Here is a 21,616-nt window from a genome sequence, read left to right on the forward strand (position 1 = left end):
TTTAAAGCAGCAACTAAGGTTGTGTTCGTTTATTGAACTTGCACGACCCGCGAGTTGGAGTTGCGACGCTTGAGCGTCATCGACTCCAGCAACTCGCATCAAGAAGAGAGTCGCTGGGGGTCGGCTCTCGAGCACCTCTAGTGTAGATTCCTCGAATTTTAGAATGGGAGTCACTGCCAGGATGATGAAGTCACGAGAGCAGAACTAGGGCATTTTTGCCCAGCAAGAGTCGCCTCTCTCTCGAGTTGCTCGAGTCCAATAAACGACCGCAACTTGTTAGCTGTCTTGTAGCACAGATACTTTTTCAAAATGTAAATAGTTACAGCTAGCATTTTAAAGTAGCTTAGCTACTGTACAGTTACCTTTTAAGAAATGAAATATTCGTTGGTGGTTGGGTGTGTGCGCGCGCGCGCGCCCTGCCCAGACTCAGGCTTCAAGTATGATGGAGTTAGTCCACCAGCTAGTTTGTGTATATGCCTTCCTAAGCAGACGACAAAGCTTTTGTATAGTTGCGCTTTTGTTGTCTACTTAGTCATCTCCCCGCTCCTGCGTCTAATTAGGGTTATTCGTTTTCGGGTTCAACCCAATTTTTCCTGATAATTCCCCCCCCCCCCCCCCCAAACAAGTTTCAAGAATTTGGGTAAGACCCGATATCTACCCTAAATCCTTGCAGTCCTTGAACTTGTCCTTCCAGCTTTCTTCTTTTCTAGCTTCTTTCTTTCTTGCTATTTGTGACAACCTATTTGTCCTCCTTTTATAACCACCTCCTGCAGGAGTCAGAGACAAGCTTTTGCGGAGCTCGGCCAAGTGTTTGAATACCGCGGTCATTCACTGCTGCAGTTCCGAGCAGAAATATGAAGGTTCTTGTTTCTCGTCCCAGTTGACAAAACTTCCATACAAAATTCAGAAAAAAAAAAAAAAAAATATATATATATATAAGCAAAAATCTGTCTGTCACCTGCTTGTATTCAGTTTTATTCTCTATAGTCTAAATTATAACGCTCCAGTAGTAACATGCAAGTGCTCATGCATTCACAGTAGCAGAAATGTGAAATTTCCAGCATTTGAAGACAAGCACCCATGTGCATTCACTCATCCCTTCAGGGCACCTTTCCAGGACACCTTCAGGTTTTTCAAATAGCTGTAGTGATAAAATACTGTATATGCTTGCATACTGGACGCACACCAATGAGCGCTAAAATGCTGGCAGTAGCACAGCCGGATCATCTCGTGCAGCGCCATCCGGCGTATCGCACAGTCAACGAGGAGGAGCAAGTGGTGCCAGAGTGATGAATGACTAATGCGACAGACATCGAGGCGTATTGCCTCCACGCCTCATGGAATGGAACACTATTTGATGTGGGAGAATCACGGCGAGGGACAACTGCGACGCGAGGGAGAATCGCAATGTTAAGATTTCGGAGAGATCGCCGCGGATACCTCGAGATAAATCGAGACTTTTGATTCCGGGGAGATTGCCGCAGATATCTCTGAACAGAACGGGAGTTAAGTGTACCTTAAGCTTTGGGTTAGTCGTGTTCCAATTCCCCCCCTCCCTTGCGTAATGAACACCCCCCTCAATGGCGCAATGTTTTGGGGAAAAAAATGTGCGCCTTCTATGCGAATAAATATGGTAGTATAAACTGAACTGTGAAAGAAGAGTGTTATGCAAATGTGCCGAAATATTATTTAGAACTGTTCAAGTGTTAAAGAGAGGGGAAAACGAGAAAAACATTAAATTGAGAGACATTCACTCTAGAGGGAGCACAGGTTTTAATTATCATTCAGTGAAATGCCAGCATACCACAGAAACATACCGGCATAACCAAAGGTCTGGAATATGCATGTCTGTAGAAATGAAAATGCGATATCACAAGTGATTATGTTTGGAACCACAAATGCAAAGGTTTGTTGTGTAGTTTTCAAGCTCGTCCCTAACTGAAACACACTGCCAGTCAAGTCCTCGAAGCCAATCTCTCTGGCTTTTAACGTAGCTGCAGTGGCCGTAATAAAGCAGCACTGCTCAAAAGGGATACTAGAACTCCCCTCCAACTTCTTTCTTGGCACGGTGTCCACCCTCGCCTTGTTGGTCTTAACCGTCCGATACAAAACACACTGCTCTCTTATCATGTGACAGGACACCCTTCCGATTTGGGTGAAGTAATAAATAGATTTATTACACACATACGCCACTAGATGCACCTCATTTGACAACACTAAGGACGTGCGACTCTGGTGAGGAAGCTGCAGACTGTAGGGACACGAAAAAAGCAGTTTGAAACCAGAAACTTTTCCTGACGTAACCGAGCATTTTGATTGCCTATTATTCTTGCCAGCAACTGATCACCAAGTATGGGCCACCAATGAAGAAAAAAAAGAAAGAAATAAAGCAGTTGAAATATATCTACAAAAAAAGTCTTTCTTACACATACCATATACATACATACATGCTCTCTCGGCTCTCATGCACTAGAAATTTAATGATGGGGGTGGTCTTTTTTTTTTCCTTCCGTGAAAAACTCAGTGAGGAATGAAACTAGAGAGACGAGTACAGAAATGAGAGAATGATTAACACAAGGACAAACCGCAGGCGACCTCAAAAGGTTTCTGTGTGGGTCTTCTCGGCGTCTTGAGACAGCACACTCACTAAAGGCGTAACACAGTTTGGTGGAATAATTGTACCTGCAGGGAGAAACGATAATGTCACAGGTTGGCACAGCATAACTAGGGCACTGTGTTTTAGGATAAAACCCGTTCTTACCCCACGCAATTGTGGTCAAATTACATCGTATTTATGGTGCCCCTATCGAAATACCACTTACATCGAATTTTTCCCCGGTCCCGACGACTTGGTTATAACGAGGGTCTACTGTAGTTCTCACTGAAGGTGGAATGATAACTAGAGCCTGAAGTTCCCTTTTTTCCCCCCGAATTTGTACCCCGAATTGAAGCTTGCCTCTTTAGGGTGAAACCAGATTTTTACCCAGCAAATTGTCCTCACAGAGACGTCTGTAGGAACGCACACTAACTTGTTTGGCAGCAAACGCAGCTACATCACTGTTTGTACAAAACCAGTGCAGTTCGTCTGAGTAATCGAGCCCGATTTCTCCCCGAATTTAGCATATGGGAAGTTTTCTCACCCGAATTTGCACAAATTTAGAGCACACGTCGATTTTCCCCGATTTCTATCCCCCAAATTGGTGAAATATTATTTCCCGAAAACTTCAGGCTCTAATGATAACTTACCAACAATACGTAGGTCGTCCTCGGTCTTCAGTCGTACAACCTGGAGCTTGGAAGAAGAGTGATGCCCGTGCACAGAACTCAAAACACTTTCCACCTTGGCCCACACCGCCAATACGGAACCACTGAGCACATGGTACGTACGCCGCCTCAGCCCCACTTCACAGCCCATACCCATTGTCTTTTTGCGACAGCTTCCGTACCTGTGCAAGGAACGCGTACGAGGTGTTAGCGCATGATTACGATTAGAGCCTGAAGTTTTCGAGAAATATTTTTTTCAAAAATTCGAGGGGTAAAAATCTGGTAAATAAACATGTGCACTAAATTCGTGTGAATTCGGGTGAAAAAAAAAAACTTCCAGTATACTAAATTCGGGGAGAAATCGGGCTCAGTTACTCGAACTAACTGTACTGGTTTTGTGCAAACTGTGATGTAACTGTGTTTGCTGCCAAACAAGTAAGTCAGTGCATTCCTACAGACATCCCAGTAAGGGCAGTGCCGGGTAAAAATCGGGTTTCAACCATAAAGAGGCAACGTTCAATTCGGGGAAGAATCGGGTAAAACCCTAAAACTCCAGGCTCTAATTACGCTTCATCAAAATCAGTATATGAGACTCACCAATACATATGACTACACGTTGTTTCTGAAGACATATATTGTTCCTGCCAGTGGGGCTGTGCCTCATCTGGTGTCACCTGCGTGACATAAAACAGACATTCATCACAGGTAAAACAGAAAGAACTTTGTTTCACGCCACACGTGTAAAGAACCGTGGTGATCAGACTGACGTTTGTTTTGTTGTAAACGAGCAGTATTGTTTGCAGAGAATACTAACCAAAACAGGAGTATGATAAAAAGGACTGCCAGGTACATGAAACACGAGTAAAAACCGGGACTAGAGTACCCAAAAAGGGAAATAGGTGGGAGGATGATACTTAGGATGCTTGACGTTTCGAGAGGACGCTCTTCATCAGAAAAAGGGGAACAGAAACTTTGTTTCCCCTTTCTGTGATGAAGAAACATCAACACCGCTCGAAACATCAAGCATCCAAAACAGGAGAATAGTGTGCACATGGTAAAAGATTGGGTTTAAGCATAAACAGGTTCGTGTTAAAAAAACTGAAGAGGCACACGCCACCTAAAAGCATGGAAGCATTCAGCCATGTCTCACAATATCTACCAACAGTACTGCCAGGTTTCATTTTAGGTGTTTGTGGTCATTTTCTTTAGGACAGAGATCTAAATCAACAAGACAGTTAACCTATGTGCCCCGAACCAGCCTCGTCGCACCCTGCATGTTCATCATTACACCGCAAAACTGGTCTCAGGGGCAAGCAGCGCTGCTGGTGCTTTTGCTATGAAATTACGCATGTTACTTGCAAAATTCTACTGTCTGAATACACAGAGTATCGCTTAGCATACAACTGTCAAAGTAAACCAAAAGATTATTCAAACACTTCCCAATCACCCAGCCCTTGATATTTGTTTCACAACTGTTGCATTAGGGACCTGTGTTTTCGGGTTTTAGGTTTCTTGAAAATTGGAGGAGGAGGAGGAGGAGGAGGAGGAGGAGGGGGGGGGGGTAAAAAAAAGTGTTTTATTTCAGGAGCCGTAAAGCAGGGTAAAATCGGGCGATATTGGATTGAAAAGCAATTTTTGAGTGGAAAATTAAAAAAAAAAAAAAAATAAAGTGCTCCTCCCATTTTCGATGAACATGAGATGCGGAACAGCTGTACTGAGTGTTCAATGCTTAGCGTTCCCCAGTGCCCCTATTGGCTGAATTGGCACTTTGCAAGTTCATTTTCAGGTTTTACCCTAAGTGGTGATGATGCAAATCATCACCACTTGGGGGAGGTGGGGGCGAACGGGTGTTACCCTAAACCACAGGGCCCTACGTATCGTGTAACAGCCCGATTCACAAGTGAGTCGTCGCTGTTCCTCACCAAGCACTTACTATCTTTACACAGAGGCTATGACCGCACCCACCTTCTTGTACTTGCTTTTCAGTTCAGCTAGGCTCTCGTGTCTCACTTGCAAGCCGGTGTTCGGCCTGTACAGTCGGTACAGCTTCTCTTTCTTCTCCTTCTCTTTCGAACGCCTCGACTGATCGCATACTGCCAGCACCGCGGTCTTCTTTCCATTGCGCACCTTATGAAGAACATAGCAAAGGTGAGTATTCATGAAGACGCCAGTCGCCAGCACTAGTCGCAGTACCTGGTTGGACAGATAGAATCCTTCGTCCTTTCCGACCAGCTCCTTCCACAGATCCTGGGCAGAGTCGAACGAGAGGCCCCTCTCCACGCTTACGGTGTGAAGTTCAGTTTTAGCGGTTCCTGTCGCGTGACTCCGAACAAACTCGTCCACCTTGACACGCTTCACGTTGTCTCCTGCAGTCCCCAGATCTGCCCACAAAAGTACGGGTAAGAGTTTAACATCAGTCTCAATACTGACACAGTATCCCAGAGTACCCCACTACGACAGTGTCTAAAGGAACAGTGAAATGACATTTAGCGTTGCTGAAGACCCTGCTTTATTCAACAAGCAGCCTAATACAGTGAAACTTCACTTGAACGAACTTGAAGGGATATCAAGAAACAGTTCACTTTAGTGAAAGTTCACTAAACTGCACTGAGTACAGGGCAGCTTGCGGTCACGAATTAAAATAAAGCTGCGGTGCTTATGTGGTACATAAAGACATTTATTTTGCATTATTCGCAAGTGCGCTGTAGATGATCTGGTACTTAGCAGAAGCCATCACTTTCGCAAATCAGACCGTGGTGTTGTTTCACAATGTCCGCTTTGCACTTTTCGTGGTCCCAACCACGTAAAACTTTGTCTCTTGTCTAATGACGGACTTGTTTGTGTAATGCTACATATTTTGCTGAGAAAAACAAAAGGCCACAAAGCACACACATCACAAAAACGATGGAAGAACGGGAATGTCTTGGACTGTTACGCGCCATTCCGCTGCATCATGTGGCTGCAATCTGGCTGCAGCTATGGATAAGACCAAATTTAGCGTGCCAATCAAATTCTAGTCCAAAGCCAACATGGCGGCGGCCACTATGAATCAAGAGGCATGCAGTGGGGCCGTAGAAAAGATATGCAGAACTGAAACGTGCGCTGCACTGGGATTCATAAAACTGGAAATTATTGACATTGGCTGTTATTACGTTCCGACGGAGTTCTTTAATCTGAATAGTTCATTCAAGCGATGTTTTACTGTATTGGCTGGATATCGGGAATGCTGGTCAATATTCATTTCTTAATTTAATTTTTTTTTTTGTAATTAGTAGATCAAGGTCAATCTGTGGTGGCACAGAGTGCAATTTCACATCATTTCAAATGTTGGGGGAGATTTGCGATAGCTGTGACATTCTTCACCGTACAAGTATTTTTTTAAAATACGAGTTTATAGCAGATGGACAGATTGAGCACATTATCTCTCTTACCTAAAATTCCTAAGTCATAGCGTCCAGTCTTCTTTGCCTCGGATATGATGGCATCGAGTGTGTCAGTGAAGTACTTAAACATGGCGTTCTGCAACTCCACATCTATTCCCAAGATACGGTTCAGAAACTTGCTCATGTTGTTGTAATCTGCGTTTTCGGGACAGAGGAACTGTTAGAGTGACAGATGCAAAAAGGCACTTGCCTCTCTATGGGGGAATGAAAAAAAATATGCAGCGGAGGACATCTACAGACAACCCCATATGCAATGCAGAAATGTTCAACTATGTGTAACATCACTGAACGAAGCTGAAAAATTACAAAAGTAAAGGAGACAATTAGTAAACCTGCTCATTAACAGAATTTTGCAAGTAAGGTATCACGCAAGTTTACAGCAATGTCCCAGTCACGAAAATTCCCACGGTGTGCGACATTTTGTGCCAACAATATCCGAACATACGGAAATGCACAGACATTCTAGCTTCTTCCCACTTGCTGCGGTTGCCCATTGATGTTTGCCTGCATACGCGTTGCACGACACGAAATCTACCCCATCGCCAACAGGAACATGTGCCTATCCCACTGGTACAAGCTTGTCATCATGGCACAGCATAACCGAAATCTCTTCAGAAATAAACTATCACGTTTTATACACATCCGACATTACAGCAGACAGTGCATACCTTTGTCCAGTGTCTGAATCTTTGTGAATTCATCTTCATTAACCAAGCCAACTCCGACTAGAGCTTTCCTGCAGTCTACAAAGAGAAAATTTTTCTCAGCCAACACAACTATCAAACACGTCAACGTACACAAACGAGCCGTGTGAGCCCTGAAAAGGGGGGGGAGGAGGAACTGTCAAAATGTAAACTGCTGCATTCTAGAGTTCTTATTAAATATAAGAAAAGCATTCTAATTTTTGTTGTCGCAAGGACATGTTCTGTGTAAACCTGTTTGTGGAAGTCAGAGTAATACAAAAAGGGGTGCACATTCTTGGAGCCATTTCAATCCTTCCCGTAGCATCAGTGGTGCCTTAACTATTGCATCCCCCTCGACCTATGGTATGTGCTATGTCTGGTATGTCTGAGTCTACAAAGGCTCTCAAGAGGTAGCTTTCATACCCATTCTCAGATGTTGTTCACAATATTTGCATGTTTTCATAGAAATCTCACAACATGGATATGCGCATACTGGTTTATTATGCTAGTTCCTAATGAAGTTTGCCACAGCACTAAAATTCTAGAGGGAGGATTATAAGCCCTTCTTTTGTGGTCATGTCATAGCTTCAGCTATAGTGCACTGAAGGAAGTATATGGCATAATTATTTTATTAGTCTTACACTAGCATGGTTAACACCCTCGGTTTTCTGCTGCGGCAAATTCAAATTTCCGCGGCAAGCAATCAACGGCTGCGTGAAATGGGAAACTTTATTTTCTTGGATAATGTGGGAACAAAAAATATTTTATAAAATTATAGATTCAAAGCACTGTTGTGGCTCAGCATTACATACATGATCTCCCGCGTTCTCATCTGATGAGGTCTGTCACCTGCAATCAGTTTATACCTGCGTTGAATATCCGGAAACCTGATATTGGGTATTCGATTTGTGAAAAGGATACTTCGAGTGATTGATTATTCTATTCTAATTCGAGAACTCGAATATCCGCACTCCCCTAAAAATAAGGGATTCCGTGAAAATCTGTGCCAAACGAAGGATTCCACGATTAATTATGCGGAAAACGGAGCGCCTTAAGCGCGGTGGAGGAAAATTAAGCAGTTACAACGTATCGTATGACTGCAAGCACAATAGCTTCCCTACCCTCAAGACATTTAGAGCTGCATGTACAGCTTGGGACAAAAGTTTACAGAACACGGCACTGGTGTACTTCAGCATAGGAGCGTCCCCCTGCGTGATATCAGGAAGAGATCGAACAAGAAACGGGTGACTGGCTATACTATCCATGTCTCAGTATGTGCGTGTGCTCCTGTTTGCTGCTAGGGTGTCGCTCCAATAGAGAAATGCAACACCTTGGTGTTCCGTAAACATTTGTCCCAAGCTGTACAATCTGTGATATAGAAGTAGCACATCACCTGCGAAGAAGTCACCGCGCCATCTCTCTGGAGGTGGAACAAATGGTGGGTCCTCAATTTTCATCAACGCACGCATCATCGTTTCCAGAGCTGCTCTACCGTACTGTGCAGAAAACGAGGAAAATGCTGCATAAAAGGTGAGCTATTACGAGGCAGATCACCAACCTTGTTGTCAATGTTGAATCGTGAGAGATCCCTAGATTCCCCTGCCCTCCTGTCTCCGTGGGTCAGAGCACCCTAAAAGAAAAGTTTTTGCGACCGTCAGAGCTGGCACACGGGACCTTCATTGGCAATTTAGAAAGGCACTTTTGGTGTTTCCTACCATGACGAAAATTTGTTACGCGTGTCTTTACGGCCGGTATCATAACAAGAAGGTTGTGGTAAAGAACAAGTTCAGTTTATATTCATGGTATTACGGGAGACAATCAATATCGATATCAAGTGCCTTTTCACCCAGCCCTATCGCTTGCGGATGAACCACTTTCACCCTACATGAGAACTTTCAACTTTTTTTAGAGCTATCGGCTATTTAAACGTTTTATAAGCGTAGGACCGTCCTTTTACTGTGGTTTTTACTGCAATCACCATCATCATAATGCTTACTCACCAAGCTTTCGAGACGTTTAGCTACAATGGACGCAAACCGACGTTCTCCGGCCAGGTCAGAGATGAGAAAGATATATTCGGGAGCATTTACTTGGTTGGAACGATGAGTACGCCCTGGGTGAGGAAGAGAAAGAGAAAAAAAATTATTATTTCAGAACATGCTTTCACCCATTCCCAAACTTCATACCTAAGCAATCAAGCATTTCGAAAGAAACTTCATACCAAATTGTTGCACCGCACGGTCTGCACTCCAGGGCAGCTCCAACGTGATGTGCACCCGGCGGGCTTGATTTTTAGCTCTGCGATCAGACTGGAGTGATATTCCAGAGCTTGCTGCTTCTGAGATGATGGCAATGTGCTACGGGAATGATCCACATTTGCAAAATTAGAACTTGTAAGAGTATTCAAACGTACGTGTGTGTTACACAAATTATTGCGCACCCACCTTTTCACCATCCATGAAACGCTGCTTCTCAGTCAGATTGAGTGTTTCCAGGGGAACGTCTACTTCAGAGCGAGATTCATACTGGATGGTCCCATTGTCTGTGCTAACCACACGGCCCTTTCTACCAGTCATCTGAATAAAAACAAAAAAGTAAACAATGACGCTTCCTCAATCTTACTGTCCGTCTTGCTGAGCAAAAATATCTACAGAGCTGTCCATATGCATATCCCTAGAGATTTTCGATTTTTAACCAGCCATTTCATTTTGTCCATTAAGGAGTGGGTGCATGGACAAAAAGCTGTAAAGGGACAGCTTGGGAAGGGCCAATAGTATATCCCCAGATTGACTACTAAACGTATCGATGAACGGCGAACACACTGCTCACAACAATCAATGGAAGGAGCTAACAAATTTTTACTTCAAATCTAAAGGAACTTTGTGCATTCTGCTATGAATCATAAACTCAAATGCAGCGTAGATTGTCTGCACTAATTTTACACGTCGTGAAAGTACGACTGAGAGACGCACGGCACGTATTAATGAAGGAGACACTCCTCCTGTGGGTGTGGCTGTAATATCAGCTACTAAGGTCACGTTACAATTTAAAAAAAATCGATGAGCTGATTAACTATTACTTTCGACAATGCCAAAGCCATGTAGGTACCGCAATACGTGTTTGAGCGTGCCCGCAGATCGTATCACCAGAAGCACAACCGGAACCATGATTAGATATATGGCTTAGCACGGCTTGAACTGACTCAATAGTCGACAAAGCCAGTTGGGTTAGCCAGACGTGTAAGCTAGTGCAAGCAACGACTCCTGTTTTCGTAAACCAATGGGAGTAGCAGCACCTCTTACTCCTCTGATGTCACAGCCTGACACGTACGTGTCTTTATATCTCACCAAGTATGACACGTAGGGAAAAATTATTTTTTCCTTAATAGTTGGACGTGCAGTAGAATGCGTGCATGATCTAATGAACTAACCGTCACAACCCCTTTGAGCAAAGCCTGACAAAATTTCGAGTGCGCTTCCCTTTTGCAGCCACCCTCTGTGGCAAAGGTAAAAGCGTATTCCTATTCACTGCAGGAAGATATGTTCGTCAGGCCACCATTCAAAATGCACATATATCTGGCATTACGATTACACTAGGCCCTCCCTGGCTTTTTTGTTTTGTTTTGCAGCTCCAATTGTCGGGCCGTGTTGTTGAACTTTGAAGTATTGAACTTTTCCAAGAAAATCGACAGGGAGAGAAAACAAGCTTGCTCACCTCAGCTACATTGTCAGGACCTCCTAACTCATCAATAAGGTGATCCAGTGTGTTTGGCGGCAACTTGTCACCAAGCTTTTCCAATCGGTCTAGGAGCTCCTGTTTCATGGCCGCTGCTTTTTTTTCTGAATCCACCGTTGGTGCCGTTCGAACAGTCGGCTGCGGAGCAGTGCCTTAGAGCAAACAAGTTTTATTCAGAATCAGGTTTCCCACATGGAACACAAATCATAGCTCATCTAGTGTGAACCAAAAGAGAATTTACAATTATGCGCAGATCCTTACCATTTACCGTGGACCTGTCGAATTTGGTCTTCTTCTTTTTCGCTTTCTGTTTCTTTATTTTGCGTTTCGATTTACTCTTCCGACTTGCCCAGGGGTCTGCACAAGGAACAGAAATTGCTGGTTGGCATACGTAGCACTCAAGTCTGGATCTCTGCAATACTCAATCAACTCGGAGGTTAAGTTTCGAGCAAAGCAGAATCTCAATGGATACGAATCTCTCAAGGTAGCAAATTTTTTTCGTACCATTCAAAATTTGCACAACTATATATGAACTAGATCAATGTACCGTGACAACACAAGAGCTAAGCTAATGTCACAGAGGTATATCTCTGCCAGCAGAGAACGTACTCCGTACATTGAGTGGAGCATATGAGAAGATGGCGGACGCCGATTCACGTTTTGTTGATGGAAATATTTTGTCTTTGCTTTAAATGCATGCAAACATGCTCCAAGTCGTCTTGGGAGATTGCAACGTTATCAGCACAGCAGCAGCAATTTAAAGCATGGGGGCGGACTACACTGCGACCCGAAATTGTCATGCCTGTCTTTAACCTGTCTTTAAATCTGCAGGTGGAGTTAGCGTATACTAAGTATAGCAGGCTTATCTAGCTATATTCAGCCTATTTTTGACATTTTACCAAGCTAATGTTTGCATACAGCACTATCCTTATTGGTGCACAACACAGTGGAAGCCGGAATATGTTCTACAAAACCCGCCACGACGAACAATCCACTAACCATCACTGTCCGAGTCGTCTCCGAAGGGGTTGAAATCATCTTCCGCATCCGATTCCACGGCAGAACTTCCTTCAGAGTCCTCCGCCGCGGAACTGGACGCAGACGGCTCAAAGTCGCTCTCAGGCTCACTTTTGACATCCTGCTCACTATCGTCTCCCGATGACGCCTCCCGGTAGCGCTTCAACCCTTGCCGAGCCTGTCGAGCTGCATGCAAAACCGTACGAGTAAATATAATGTTGCGTCGAGCGCTCAGAGAGCTTGGCATACAAACACAAGAGCAACTAGGGGGAGAGTAGAGAGCACAATCCTTACATCCTGCTGGAACTGAGAAAAGGATCAAAGTCAGCAAATAAAAGTCTCTCGGGCATAAAGTGGGCAAGGTCAGCCGGTGTGCAAACTCACCGCTTTTCCGCTTGTGTCCCCCCGTCGATGAAGACGGGGGCGGCGAGGGGTTCAGCTCATCCATGATGCCACCCAAGCCCAAGAGTTTCAAAGTCTTCTTGCGATTGGGTGCCGGAAAGTGCTTCTCAATCAATGTTTGCAGGACGCCTCTGCAGGAACACAATCAGTCAGACTTAAAGGGAGCACGTTTCCACATTTTATCACTTATCCAATTTATGTCATGGAATTAAAACCCTTCAACGAGTTCAGGATCACCATCAAAAGGTCTCGCAGATGACTTGATAATGGCTCAGGCTCAAATGGTGTCACCTTGTAGTTGAGAGGAGGCAGCATGTTGAGGCTCAAATCCGCTGCTGCATAACACTAGATGCAGCACCATGTTCACGCTACACAGCCAATTTTTGTCGAGTCACATGAAAAGGGGTGCAACTAGTCGAAGCCATTTAATACCTTTCTTTATCGCGAAGCTGAGTCTACCTACCTACCTAAGTACCTTCGCTACTACCTTTCACTACGACATGTGTGCAATCTCGTGGGTCCAAAAAAACTCTCAGGAAGAAATTTTCCCTTTACTAAACCATTGTCAGGTTTAGTTCACAAGATTTGCAGAGAGGTTTCGCAACACAAAAATGCACACGCTGCTTCACAATGTCAGTTTCCAACGAATTTTGCTAGCTATGCCACTGTTATACCCTTGTCAAATGGGCACCCTTACGTACGAAGGCCGTAAACAAGAACTGAGATAAAGGTCATGATGACGGTGGCATACCTTGAGCTTGAGGGAACGAGAGGACGCACAAAGAAGTAGACAGGACGAGGCTCAAGGTATGCTACCGTCGTCGAACCTTCACCAGCTCGCTTGCCTGCTCACCCTTATTTCATAAAGGTCATGCCAGATGGCGGTGATAAGGCCTTCGGGGGAACTGCGTTGTCTCCAAACTGCCTACTCTCAAATGCAAAAGGAAACCTGACACTCTCAACGGCAGTCATTGCACTAGCATGAAAACCGGGTGACAACATTATGGCGACGCGTCTGCCACACGAATTTATGAGACGACCCCTGCAACGATGAAGACCTTCCTTGGAATTACGGCCAAGTTACAGCCGTTAACTAGCTACTACTTCTTCGTATGGCCATTCCGTCTACGGCCTTAAGTTGTGCCATCTTACAAGGATATTATTCTTCAGGGAGGACTCTGAGGTCCATCATGGTGCTTGGGAATTTGTTCGTAATTTCGTCTTGCCAGAGTACAACAGTGTTTATACACAAAGAAATCCTATAGCATGTGTTCATTTACAGCTTCATGCACTTACAATAAGAACTTCAACGTAAGTAAAGCCTGACCAGGACCTCCTAGAAAGCCCTACTACGGCAACTGTCCTTTTAGCCAGAGAAACGCAAAATGTGTCCGCTTACTTTGCCGTCGAGACGAAGTCCGTGAGCTCTCCCCCTTGTTCCTCGAGTTGTTCTAGAGTTCTTGCCTCACCCGTCGATTGTAGACCTATTACAACACACTGAAATACACAATGGGCATTGTGTGAGCACTTCTCTACTGCCACTCCCATCCAGAAAAAAACTTGTTAGCACCTTGTCGTTCTTGACGGCTTCACGGGCTAGAGAGACAACATACGGGACCTTGGAGGCGATGCAGAGGTATTTGAAGAATCGCTGGTGTGATGCCCAGAACTGACCCCACATTGTTTTCTTGATACGCGAGTCACCTTCCATCAATTCTGCAGCCTCCTGGAACATTGCTCTGGCATCCACCCACTGCAACAAAAGTTTAATGTAGCATAACTGCGGTCCGACTTTTTTCGGGTTACACACGATTTCTCCCCGAATTTCAGTCACATATCATGCATCACATCTACCATTTAGCAGCTCTCGCTTAACACATGTATGTCATTTTAGTGCAACAATAAACAATGGTATGTTAACAACAATAAGCAATGTTATAACTGGGGCCCGACTTTTTCGGGTTACATTTTCCAGCAACATCGGGCGTAAATATCGGGTTATATTTTGCTTCAATAATTCAGTCGTAATCAGGTTGAACTGAACCTGACTCAACCCAATTCGGATTGAATCAGGTGTAAATCTTTGTTTTACTCGGCACAATACACATGACACACCAGTAGGCCCAGAGCATCAATTTTTGGTACATGCATCTAGGAGGCAGCAGTGTCTCTGCTTTGGCAATTTGTATGAGCATATTTATGCACTTACAACACAGTTTCCAAAGTTCAGTGTTAGTTGTGATGACTTCGGAAACCCCTGGTCCAGCAGTTTTCGGGCAAATATCGGGTTAAACCCTATTTTTGCTGATTTGGATCGGGGGTAAAAATTGGTCGTAATCGGGTATAACCCTAAAAAGTCAGGCCCCGGTTATAACATGTGCTGCGAGTGACTAGAATTCGTGATAAATGTGTGTCTGTCCATACATCCACCTTTAACTGCGGGTCGCCAGCTGGACAGAAAGAAAAAATAACTAGAGCAGTGCAAATATTTGGAACTTTAAATTTGAATCACATAGGCAGTGCTATAATTCCAAATCAATTGTAATATCTGTGAGGTATTTGTATTATATCCGACTTGGAAATTTTGCTAATCACAAATCTCTGAAAATAAACCCTATAACACTCAAATGCATCAATAGCACCTGATTTTTCCCAGCTGAATCTGGGGCAGGTATTTAACTTACTCATACCCAAAGCATAACCAACTGGGAGAAACAGAAAGCATCACTCACAAGCTTGACAGACTCGTCGTACATGTCGATGAACGGCTCCTCCAATGGGATTTCTTCAATTCGGAAGGACACTCCCTGGAAGCTCAGCTGACGGGCCATGTACATACCACGCAGCTGTAACGAAAAAAAAGGAATGTGCATACATTAGTCTCTCCCACACTAATTTTGCACTCGTTGGAGAACACTTTTTTGCGCACCTTCATATCCATTGCCACAAGTTCCATGGCACCAACACCACGCTTCTCAACTGCAGAGATGAAGTCGGAAAATTCTCTAAACGGTGTGCCCTCTCCCCAGATGCCCAATCGGGTCATGTAAGCCATGTTCTTTGGTTCAGAAGCACCTGTATGAGGGGAATAAAAAAAGGATTAATCCTGAAGTAAAGCTCATTGAAATGTCCAGTGTTCTGTCTAAGCCCACATTGTAACCAATGTAAATTCACAGGGAGAAGGGGACAGGTTTTACAGAGCTTAACCCTGAATCACACACACCTACATATATTTGGGAGCCATTCATTTATTCAGACAGCATTTGTGTGTTTTAGGGTTAAACCATAAAAACCCTGTTTTTATCCCCCCCCCCCCCACACACACACCACCTGCCTCCAATTTGCATTATTACAACGCCGGGAAATCCCTAAACCCCCACCCTGAAAACAAACTGTGCAAAGTGCCAATTCAGCCACCACTAAGCACTGCACATCTGAAACGCAAGCAGCTCTCGTTTTCCTTCATTCCACCCCTAATTTTGCTTATCCGCAGATTACCACCTGATTTTACCTTGTTTAGAGCTCCTGAAATGAAACCCAATTTCTGCCCACCGGTGTCCAAAAAGCACGAAACCCAAAGACACGAGTGCATTTATTCAGGATCAGCGCAGTGCGCCGGAGTTGGTAGCAATTTATGAATTGGGTGCCCAAACAGCAATGAAACAAAAAAATTTCCTAGAGTTTCTATTTAATTCCGTAACCTGCACACACTCTTACAGCTGCACAATCCTCTTATAGTCGTGTTCAACTTAAGAAGGAAAAGGAATCTAGTCTGTCAGCTCTCGAAATATTACTGTGCTGCAGATAGGATGGCTGGACGCAGAGAGGTCATGCTCGCTCCCTGCGCCAGATAATGTAATCCATCCTACTCATTCTGCTTCCGTATCGGCTGTTAACACTGGCCGTATGACACTGTGCTGCAGTATTTCTCCTGGCGCACTATCTCGTCTCCTTACCTCCAACGGCGTATGTAGTTGACGGACTAGATTTCTTTGCCTTCCTAAGTTGAATACAAGCATAGGCCGTATTTTCCTAGTCGTTGCGCTTCTTCACCGGGTGACAACACTTACCGGTAGCACTAGCGTAGATAACTCTTGCCTTGGGCAGCTTGTTTTGCAATTCCAGAACAGTGAGGCCCGTTTTTGTCGGCTTTGATGATCCAACAGGACACAGGTTCTTGGCTTTATGACATTCATCAAAAACAATCTAAAAAGTTAGGGAAAAGTTAAAATGCACCAGGCTAAGACTAAAGTTGCATCGAACTGAAACACGTTGCAAACGCAGTTTAGCTACGGGAGTAATGCATTCCATACTGCTAAATTACCACTACAGAATAGTGTATTACTGTGCAAGATGTATCCAGAAAGAAGAAATGTTATCCAGAAGGGCAGCCACGTTTAATACCTTCCGAACTACTTGCTTGTTCCCCTCAACCCCACCCCGTGTGTCCCTTAGTGCAAACGCGTCATTAGTCATTCTTCTGACCGTTACGGTTTTTAGTCTACCAGTGCTGCTGCATTTTGTTAACACGATCTCGACTGGCGATTTCACAAACATGCATACACAACCGTACTACGACATGAGGACTTCCTGTTCCCGTCAGAATTGTTATTGACTGTACTCTCTAGGAAAACGTCAAGAAAATAGGACTAACTTTAGTCCTTTTGAGGACTAGGTGCATGGCTACAACCATTGTAGAGAAGTCCAAGCAATGTCTAGGCACTATGTACAATGGTGGGGGAGGAAATTTCAGCGTTCGGGGGACTCAAATGAAGAGTAATTGCAACCTAGTGGGCTAGAAGCTATAATTTCCCCCCAATTTACTCCTTTCCCACTCATAATTGCATATTTTACTCCTTGCATTACTTTAATGTATTCACAATGACAAATGCTGCCAGGTGCATTCGCAATCACAAGTAAAGGATACTACTCCGTCGAAGTCGTCCCCACACCAGTGAAGCAACTGCTTCAGCCTCGTTTTGTACTTGCCACCACTCTGACTTTCGCCAATGAGGGACGAGTACGTGGAGAATATGACGCCCTTCTTCACACTTCCGTTCACTTTCGAAGATATTTTGGCATACTTGAACTGCAACGCATTCGGGGAAAGAGAAGTGAAACAACGTTCCTCACAAAGGGGAGGAAAAATGAAATTGCCAAGGATGCTGCACCTTGTTTAAAGAATGGACCTCAATTTTTCCAGCACCAATGTCCCGAAAGTCTCGCTCCGAGTCGTATTTGAGATCATTAGACACGCTGACCCTGCGGGGATCAAACGCACACATTTAGGATTTCATAACTGCAAGCTAAAAGGAACAAGTGAAATGAGCCCTATTGGCGGGACACCGGAGGATGTCTGGAGGATGTCCGGAGGAGAAACGAAGCATGGATGTCAAAAAACAAGAATTGCTCCCACGGGTATGCGGGATGTTTATATTAGACATCTAATTCCAGTATTTTCTATTCAAAATGAGTTGAGAAAAAAACATTGACACAGTACCAGATTGCACGCTTTCGGCCCAGCAAGTAATTTTCAAATATGCATCCTGCAATTGTGCGACCTTTTCCTACGCCGGCTCCGTCACCTGCAAAAATTGAGGGACACTGATGTTAATAGTGATTAGTTGCAGCACAGGTGCAGAAGTAGCAAAACAGTCTGATCAGAGCTGTAGCGATAGAGGGGCGAGAGGGGCAGGCACCCTCGCCAGACAGGGCGCCGAAAGGCAGGCCCTGGCAGATTTTTTGTTCAGTATAAAGCGGGAATGAAGAGACTTTGAATTTACGATCTGGGCAGTGCGAATGAGCGTTTTCTTTCGTTTGTTTACAGAGCTTCTGATGGCAGTGAGAGAGAGAGAGAGAGGGAAGTTCTGTGTCTGATAATGAATGCTGCCAGTAGATAGGATATCTTGTTTACAATCCGGAGCGTATGTTGCTTCTCCAGGTGGATTTCGCGGGAACACTGTTGCTTCAATGAAACTCAGTTGCTAAGTGGCAGTCGTTCTGTCCCTTTTTTGTTCCTAAACCAGCCCTTGCGTTACGCTGTCTTTCGGCACCAAGAAGTGACAAAAGTAGGGCTTGCGATATTTGCGTAGCCCCAAACAAAATGTGGGAATGCGTACCAATGAGAAAGCCAGCACGGTTGCCATCGGAAAGTAGAACCTCGTGCTGTTGACAGGCGTAAACGATGGCCTCCAGCTGGAGAGCCGACAGAAGCCCTCGGTCGATTATCTCTTCCGGAATTGACAGCTTGTACCATACGTTTGGGGGCGTCACACTTGAGAGAGAGCTTGTTTCGACCACTGGGTCAGGGTGTCGCTCTCCCAACCGCACTAACGAAGAAAAAAAAATAAAAAAATACACGTTGGAATTCTGAGGAAATTTCCAGCGCGTAGGAGCAGAAAACACACCAAGAGAAAGTCACGCACATTTCGCCGGGGTATAATCCGCGTACGTTTCGGCTAGTCCTAGCTCTTCATCCTCTTCAGCATCTTCGGTTGCTTGAGGGGGCTGCAAATAATATCAATTGGCTAATGTCATACGTAGGTGTTTCTCAATGCACTACCTTACACGAAAGGGGTCTGGGGCAGTAACTCAGTTACAAGTTACTTGCGATGCTAACCTAGTTCAGGGTGTCTTCACCAAATTGTAGCCTTCAAACTCCCTGACTTTACCAGGGTTTTCACCGACTATTTCAAGCAAATTCCCTGACCAAAACAAAAGGGAACGTGGTGTCTGCTGCTATGTTTTGATACAGATTCCTCATAATAAACGGATCACTTATTGAGTATTAGTGAGGTTGCGTCCCCTACGTAGCGGAAAGACCCAGAAGCCCCACGAGGTGTAAAGTAGCGGTCTCGAGTCACTGCCATCCTTGTTTCTTATCCATATCCTTCCTTTTTACTTGAAAAAAAAAAAAAAAAGAAGGAGAAGAAAAGAACACTTACTGCTGCTTGCATGCCCATTCCAGTTGGCCCCATTGTAAACTTAGGGTCGTAAGGAGGCCTGAACATGGACATGGGGTAAGGCATATTCCCGTTGGCTGCCTTAAAGCCAAAGGGTGGCACCATGTAGTAGGGTGGATACATGCCACCAGCCTTGTCTCCTCCTGGGAACTTGCCCATGGCCGCTGCCATCTGGTGGAAAGGCATCTGCTGGGCCATTTGCTGAGCCATATGTTGTGTTATCTGCTGGACCATGCTTGGGGGAAGGTAGTTCACCAGATGTGGAGGGAATTGCTGTGGAGACACCAAATAAATGGTCAGACAAAGATTTAGCTATGAAAAATGCAATTTTTTGTTTTTACGTCGTCTCAGGAGAAGCACTTTTATTTTTAAACACGACTCTGTGTCCCATATGCCAAATCTCGGTGACCTACCCAGACTGCCCCACATACCACCAAATGTTTGGAGACACCTCCAGCTTTCCTATGCACCTCCTACAGGGGAGACCCTGTTATATCAAATTTAGACACATGTCGGCAGTGATACATACAGCTGTACCAATGTAGCTACGCTAATGATCACCCAATGCCTGTGATTCTGCATAAACCACGTAATGACGTAGACAAGGTAAATCGTGCAAGTTACTCGAGCCGCATTTGCTTTAGGAAGTCTCCCGTCCAATACAGTCCAATCTTGCAAACGACAAGGGGGCAGTGGCTGTCAGAGTGATATTAAAAATGCTTGCTTACAAAACGTGATGCACTTGTTGCCTGATCTGGTGCATTGTGGGCCATCTCCTCCTCCCCAATCCCGGACTCATCCAAGGCTGCTGACAAAAGGTCTGGAACTTCCATGTTACTCCAAATAGAGAAGATGTTCTGAAACATGGCACATACAATGCAATGCAACCTCGTATGTATCACTGGAAACTGAGCGTTGTTCTAATTTGCTCAATTCCCCTCTCGTTTTTTGCGCTTTCACATACCTTCAGTGTAAAACAAATCACAAAGACTAGCACGACATCGTACGTCGCTTTCCCACATATATTCCCGTGCGCTGGAACCGCTTTATCATTCCGCACACCAGAATGATGCTCGTTATCCTTTGCCTTTCGCAACTGAAAGGGTGCGCGTCCCAAGCGATCATGCTGCCAAACGCGACTCCACGAGGCGTGAACCAATCGAAACTAACGCACAGCGACGGCATACAAAGAGCTGACTTTGCTGGCCCGCGCATCGCGTAAATATATGATACATATCGTAACTGATTCGGTGCCACACTATTCTGCAGCGAGCTGAATCAATGCAAGTCCTACGAAGCGCTAAACAAAACTGAGACACCGATAGGACGCTAAAAATGCATACTTCGCGGTAGCTCCTACGAGATGAATAATTTTTTCGGGCGCAATCCTGACAAAGCGTTTGAGGAAAAAAAGAAACGTTAGGACAAAACACCACCATTGAGTGAAGCAGCACCTAAAAAAAACTCAACTTTGACAGCACCGTAAGCATCCCATACATAATTGACAGGAGAATCAATTGCCAATTGTAGACCACTGCGATGAAAGGAAAAACGTGGATTGCTTTTCCATACTTTCACGAGGGCATTACATAACTTATGTCGATGTCAAGCGCACATCATTCTAGGCCTAACTGATACCGCAAGAATCGGTGCAAGCGATCGCGGATTTCGCGCAAATTGCATTCCACAGTTATTCATCAATGTGTTTGCCTACCTTAATTTTCACCGGTCGTCAGATTTTCTGAAGACAGCAGCCTTTAGGTTGTGTTAAATGCGAACACTGCAAGCATTTTATTTGCGATACACACTGACTTCCATTTCACAAGATGCCCAAAACGACACTCGCAGCATAGCCTTTCATTCTCCACCCTACCAGGCGCAAGTGGCGCTGGGTTCGCTGCACACGCGCCAAGCGTGACTTTCCTACCAGTTTCCCACACTTTACCCTCGTCCCTCTGAGGTCCGTGGCCCACCTGCCTTTACTCCGCTTGCTCTGAAAATGGAGAATGCAGTGACAGATGTTTATTACAAAATGAGAACATCATCGCCAAAATAAAATTTTCGTAGGCATATAGTCGGGTACTCAGGTTCCCGAGTCTTTCGAAAAAAT

At 44.7% G+C, this 21,616-nt stretch overlaps 1 protein-coding gene across 2 annotated transcripts; it reads right to left on the reverse strand.

Annotated features, from left to right (window-relative positions):
- Positions 1-1,754: 1,754 nt before the first annotated feature.
- Positions 1,755-21,428, reverse strand: LOC135371094 (protein strawberry notch homolog 1-like). Of its 2 annotated transcripts, XM_064605101.1 has the most exons (30): positions 21,221-21,428; positions 20,235-20,363; positions 19,489-19,779; positions 18,970-19,051; positions 18,664-18,873; positions 18,045-18,129; positions 17,716-17,806; positions 17,472-17,633; positions 16,615-16,750; positions 15,474-15,619; positions 15,277-15,390; positions 14,115-14,297; positions 13,944-14,041; positions 12,527-12,675; positions 12,437-12,448; positions 12,125-12,328; positions 11,387-11,482; positions 11,105-11,277; positions 9,835-9,966; positions 9,612-9,747; positions 9,391-9,503; positions 8,949-9,020; positions 8,784-8,886; positions 7,376-7,450; positions 6,696-6,842; positions 5,458-5,645; positions 5,230-5,391; positions 3,862-3,938; positions 3,247-3,446; positions 1,755-2,682 (listed from the first exon to the last, which is right to left on the reverse strand). In XM_064605101.1, exons 2-30 carry the CDS (start codon positions 20,337-20,339, stop codon positions 2,597-2,599), a joined length of 3,828 nt encoding a protein of 1,275 aa, XP_064461171.1. In that variant the 5' UTR covers positions 20,340-20,363; positions 21,221-21,428; the 3' UTR covers positions 1,755-2,596. The 2 variants fall into 2 exon arrangements, with proteins under 2 accessions (XP_064461171.1, XP_064461172.1); XM_064605102.1 differs by lacking the exon at positions 12,437-12,448.
- Positions 21,429-21,616: the final 188 nt, after the last annotated feature.

This window comes from Ornithodoros turicata, chromosome 10 (genome assembly GCF_037126465.1).
Source record: "Ornithodoros turicata isolate Travis chromosome 10, ASM3712646v1, whole genome shotgun sequence".
Taxonomy (NCBI): domain Eukaryota; kingdom Metazoa; phylum Arthropoda; class Arachnida; order Ixodida; family Argasidae; genus Ornithodoros; species Ornithodoros turicata.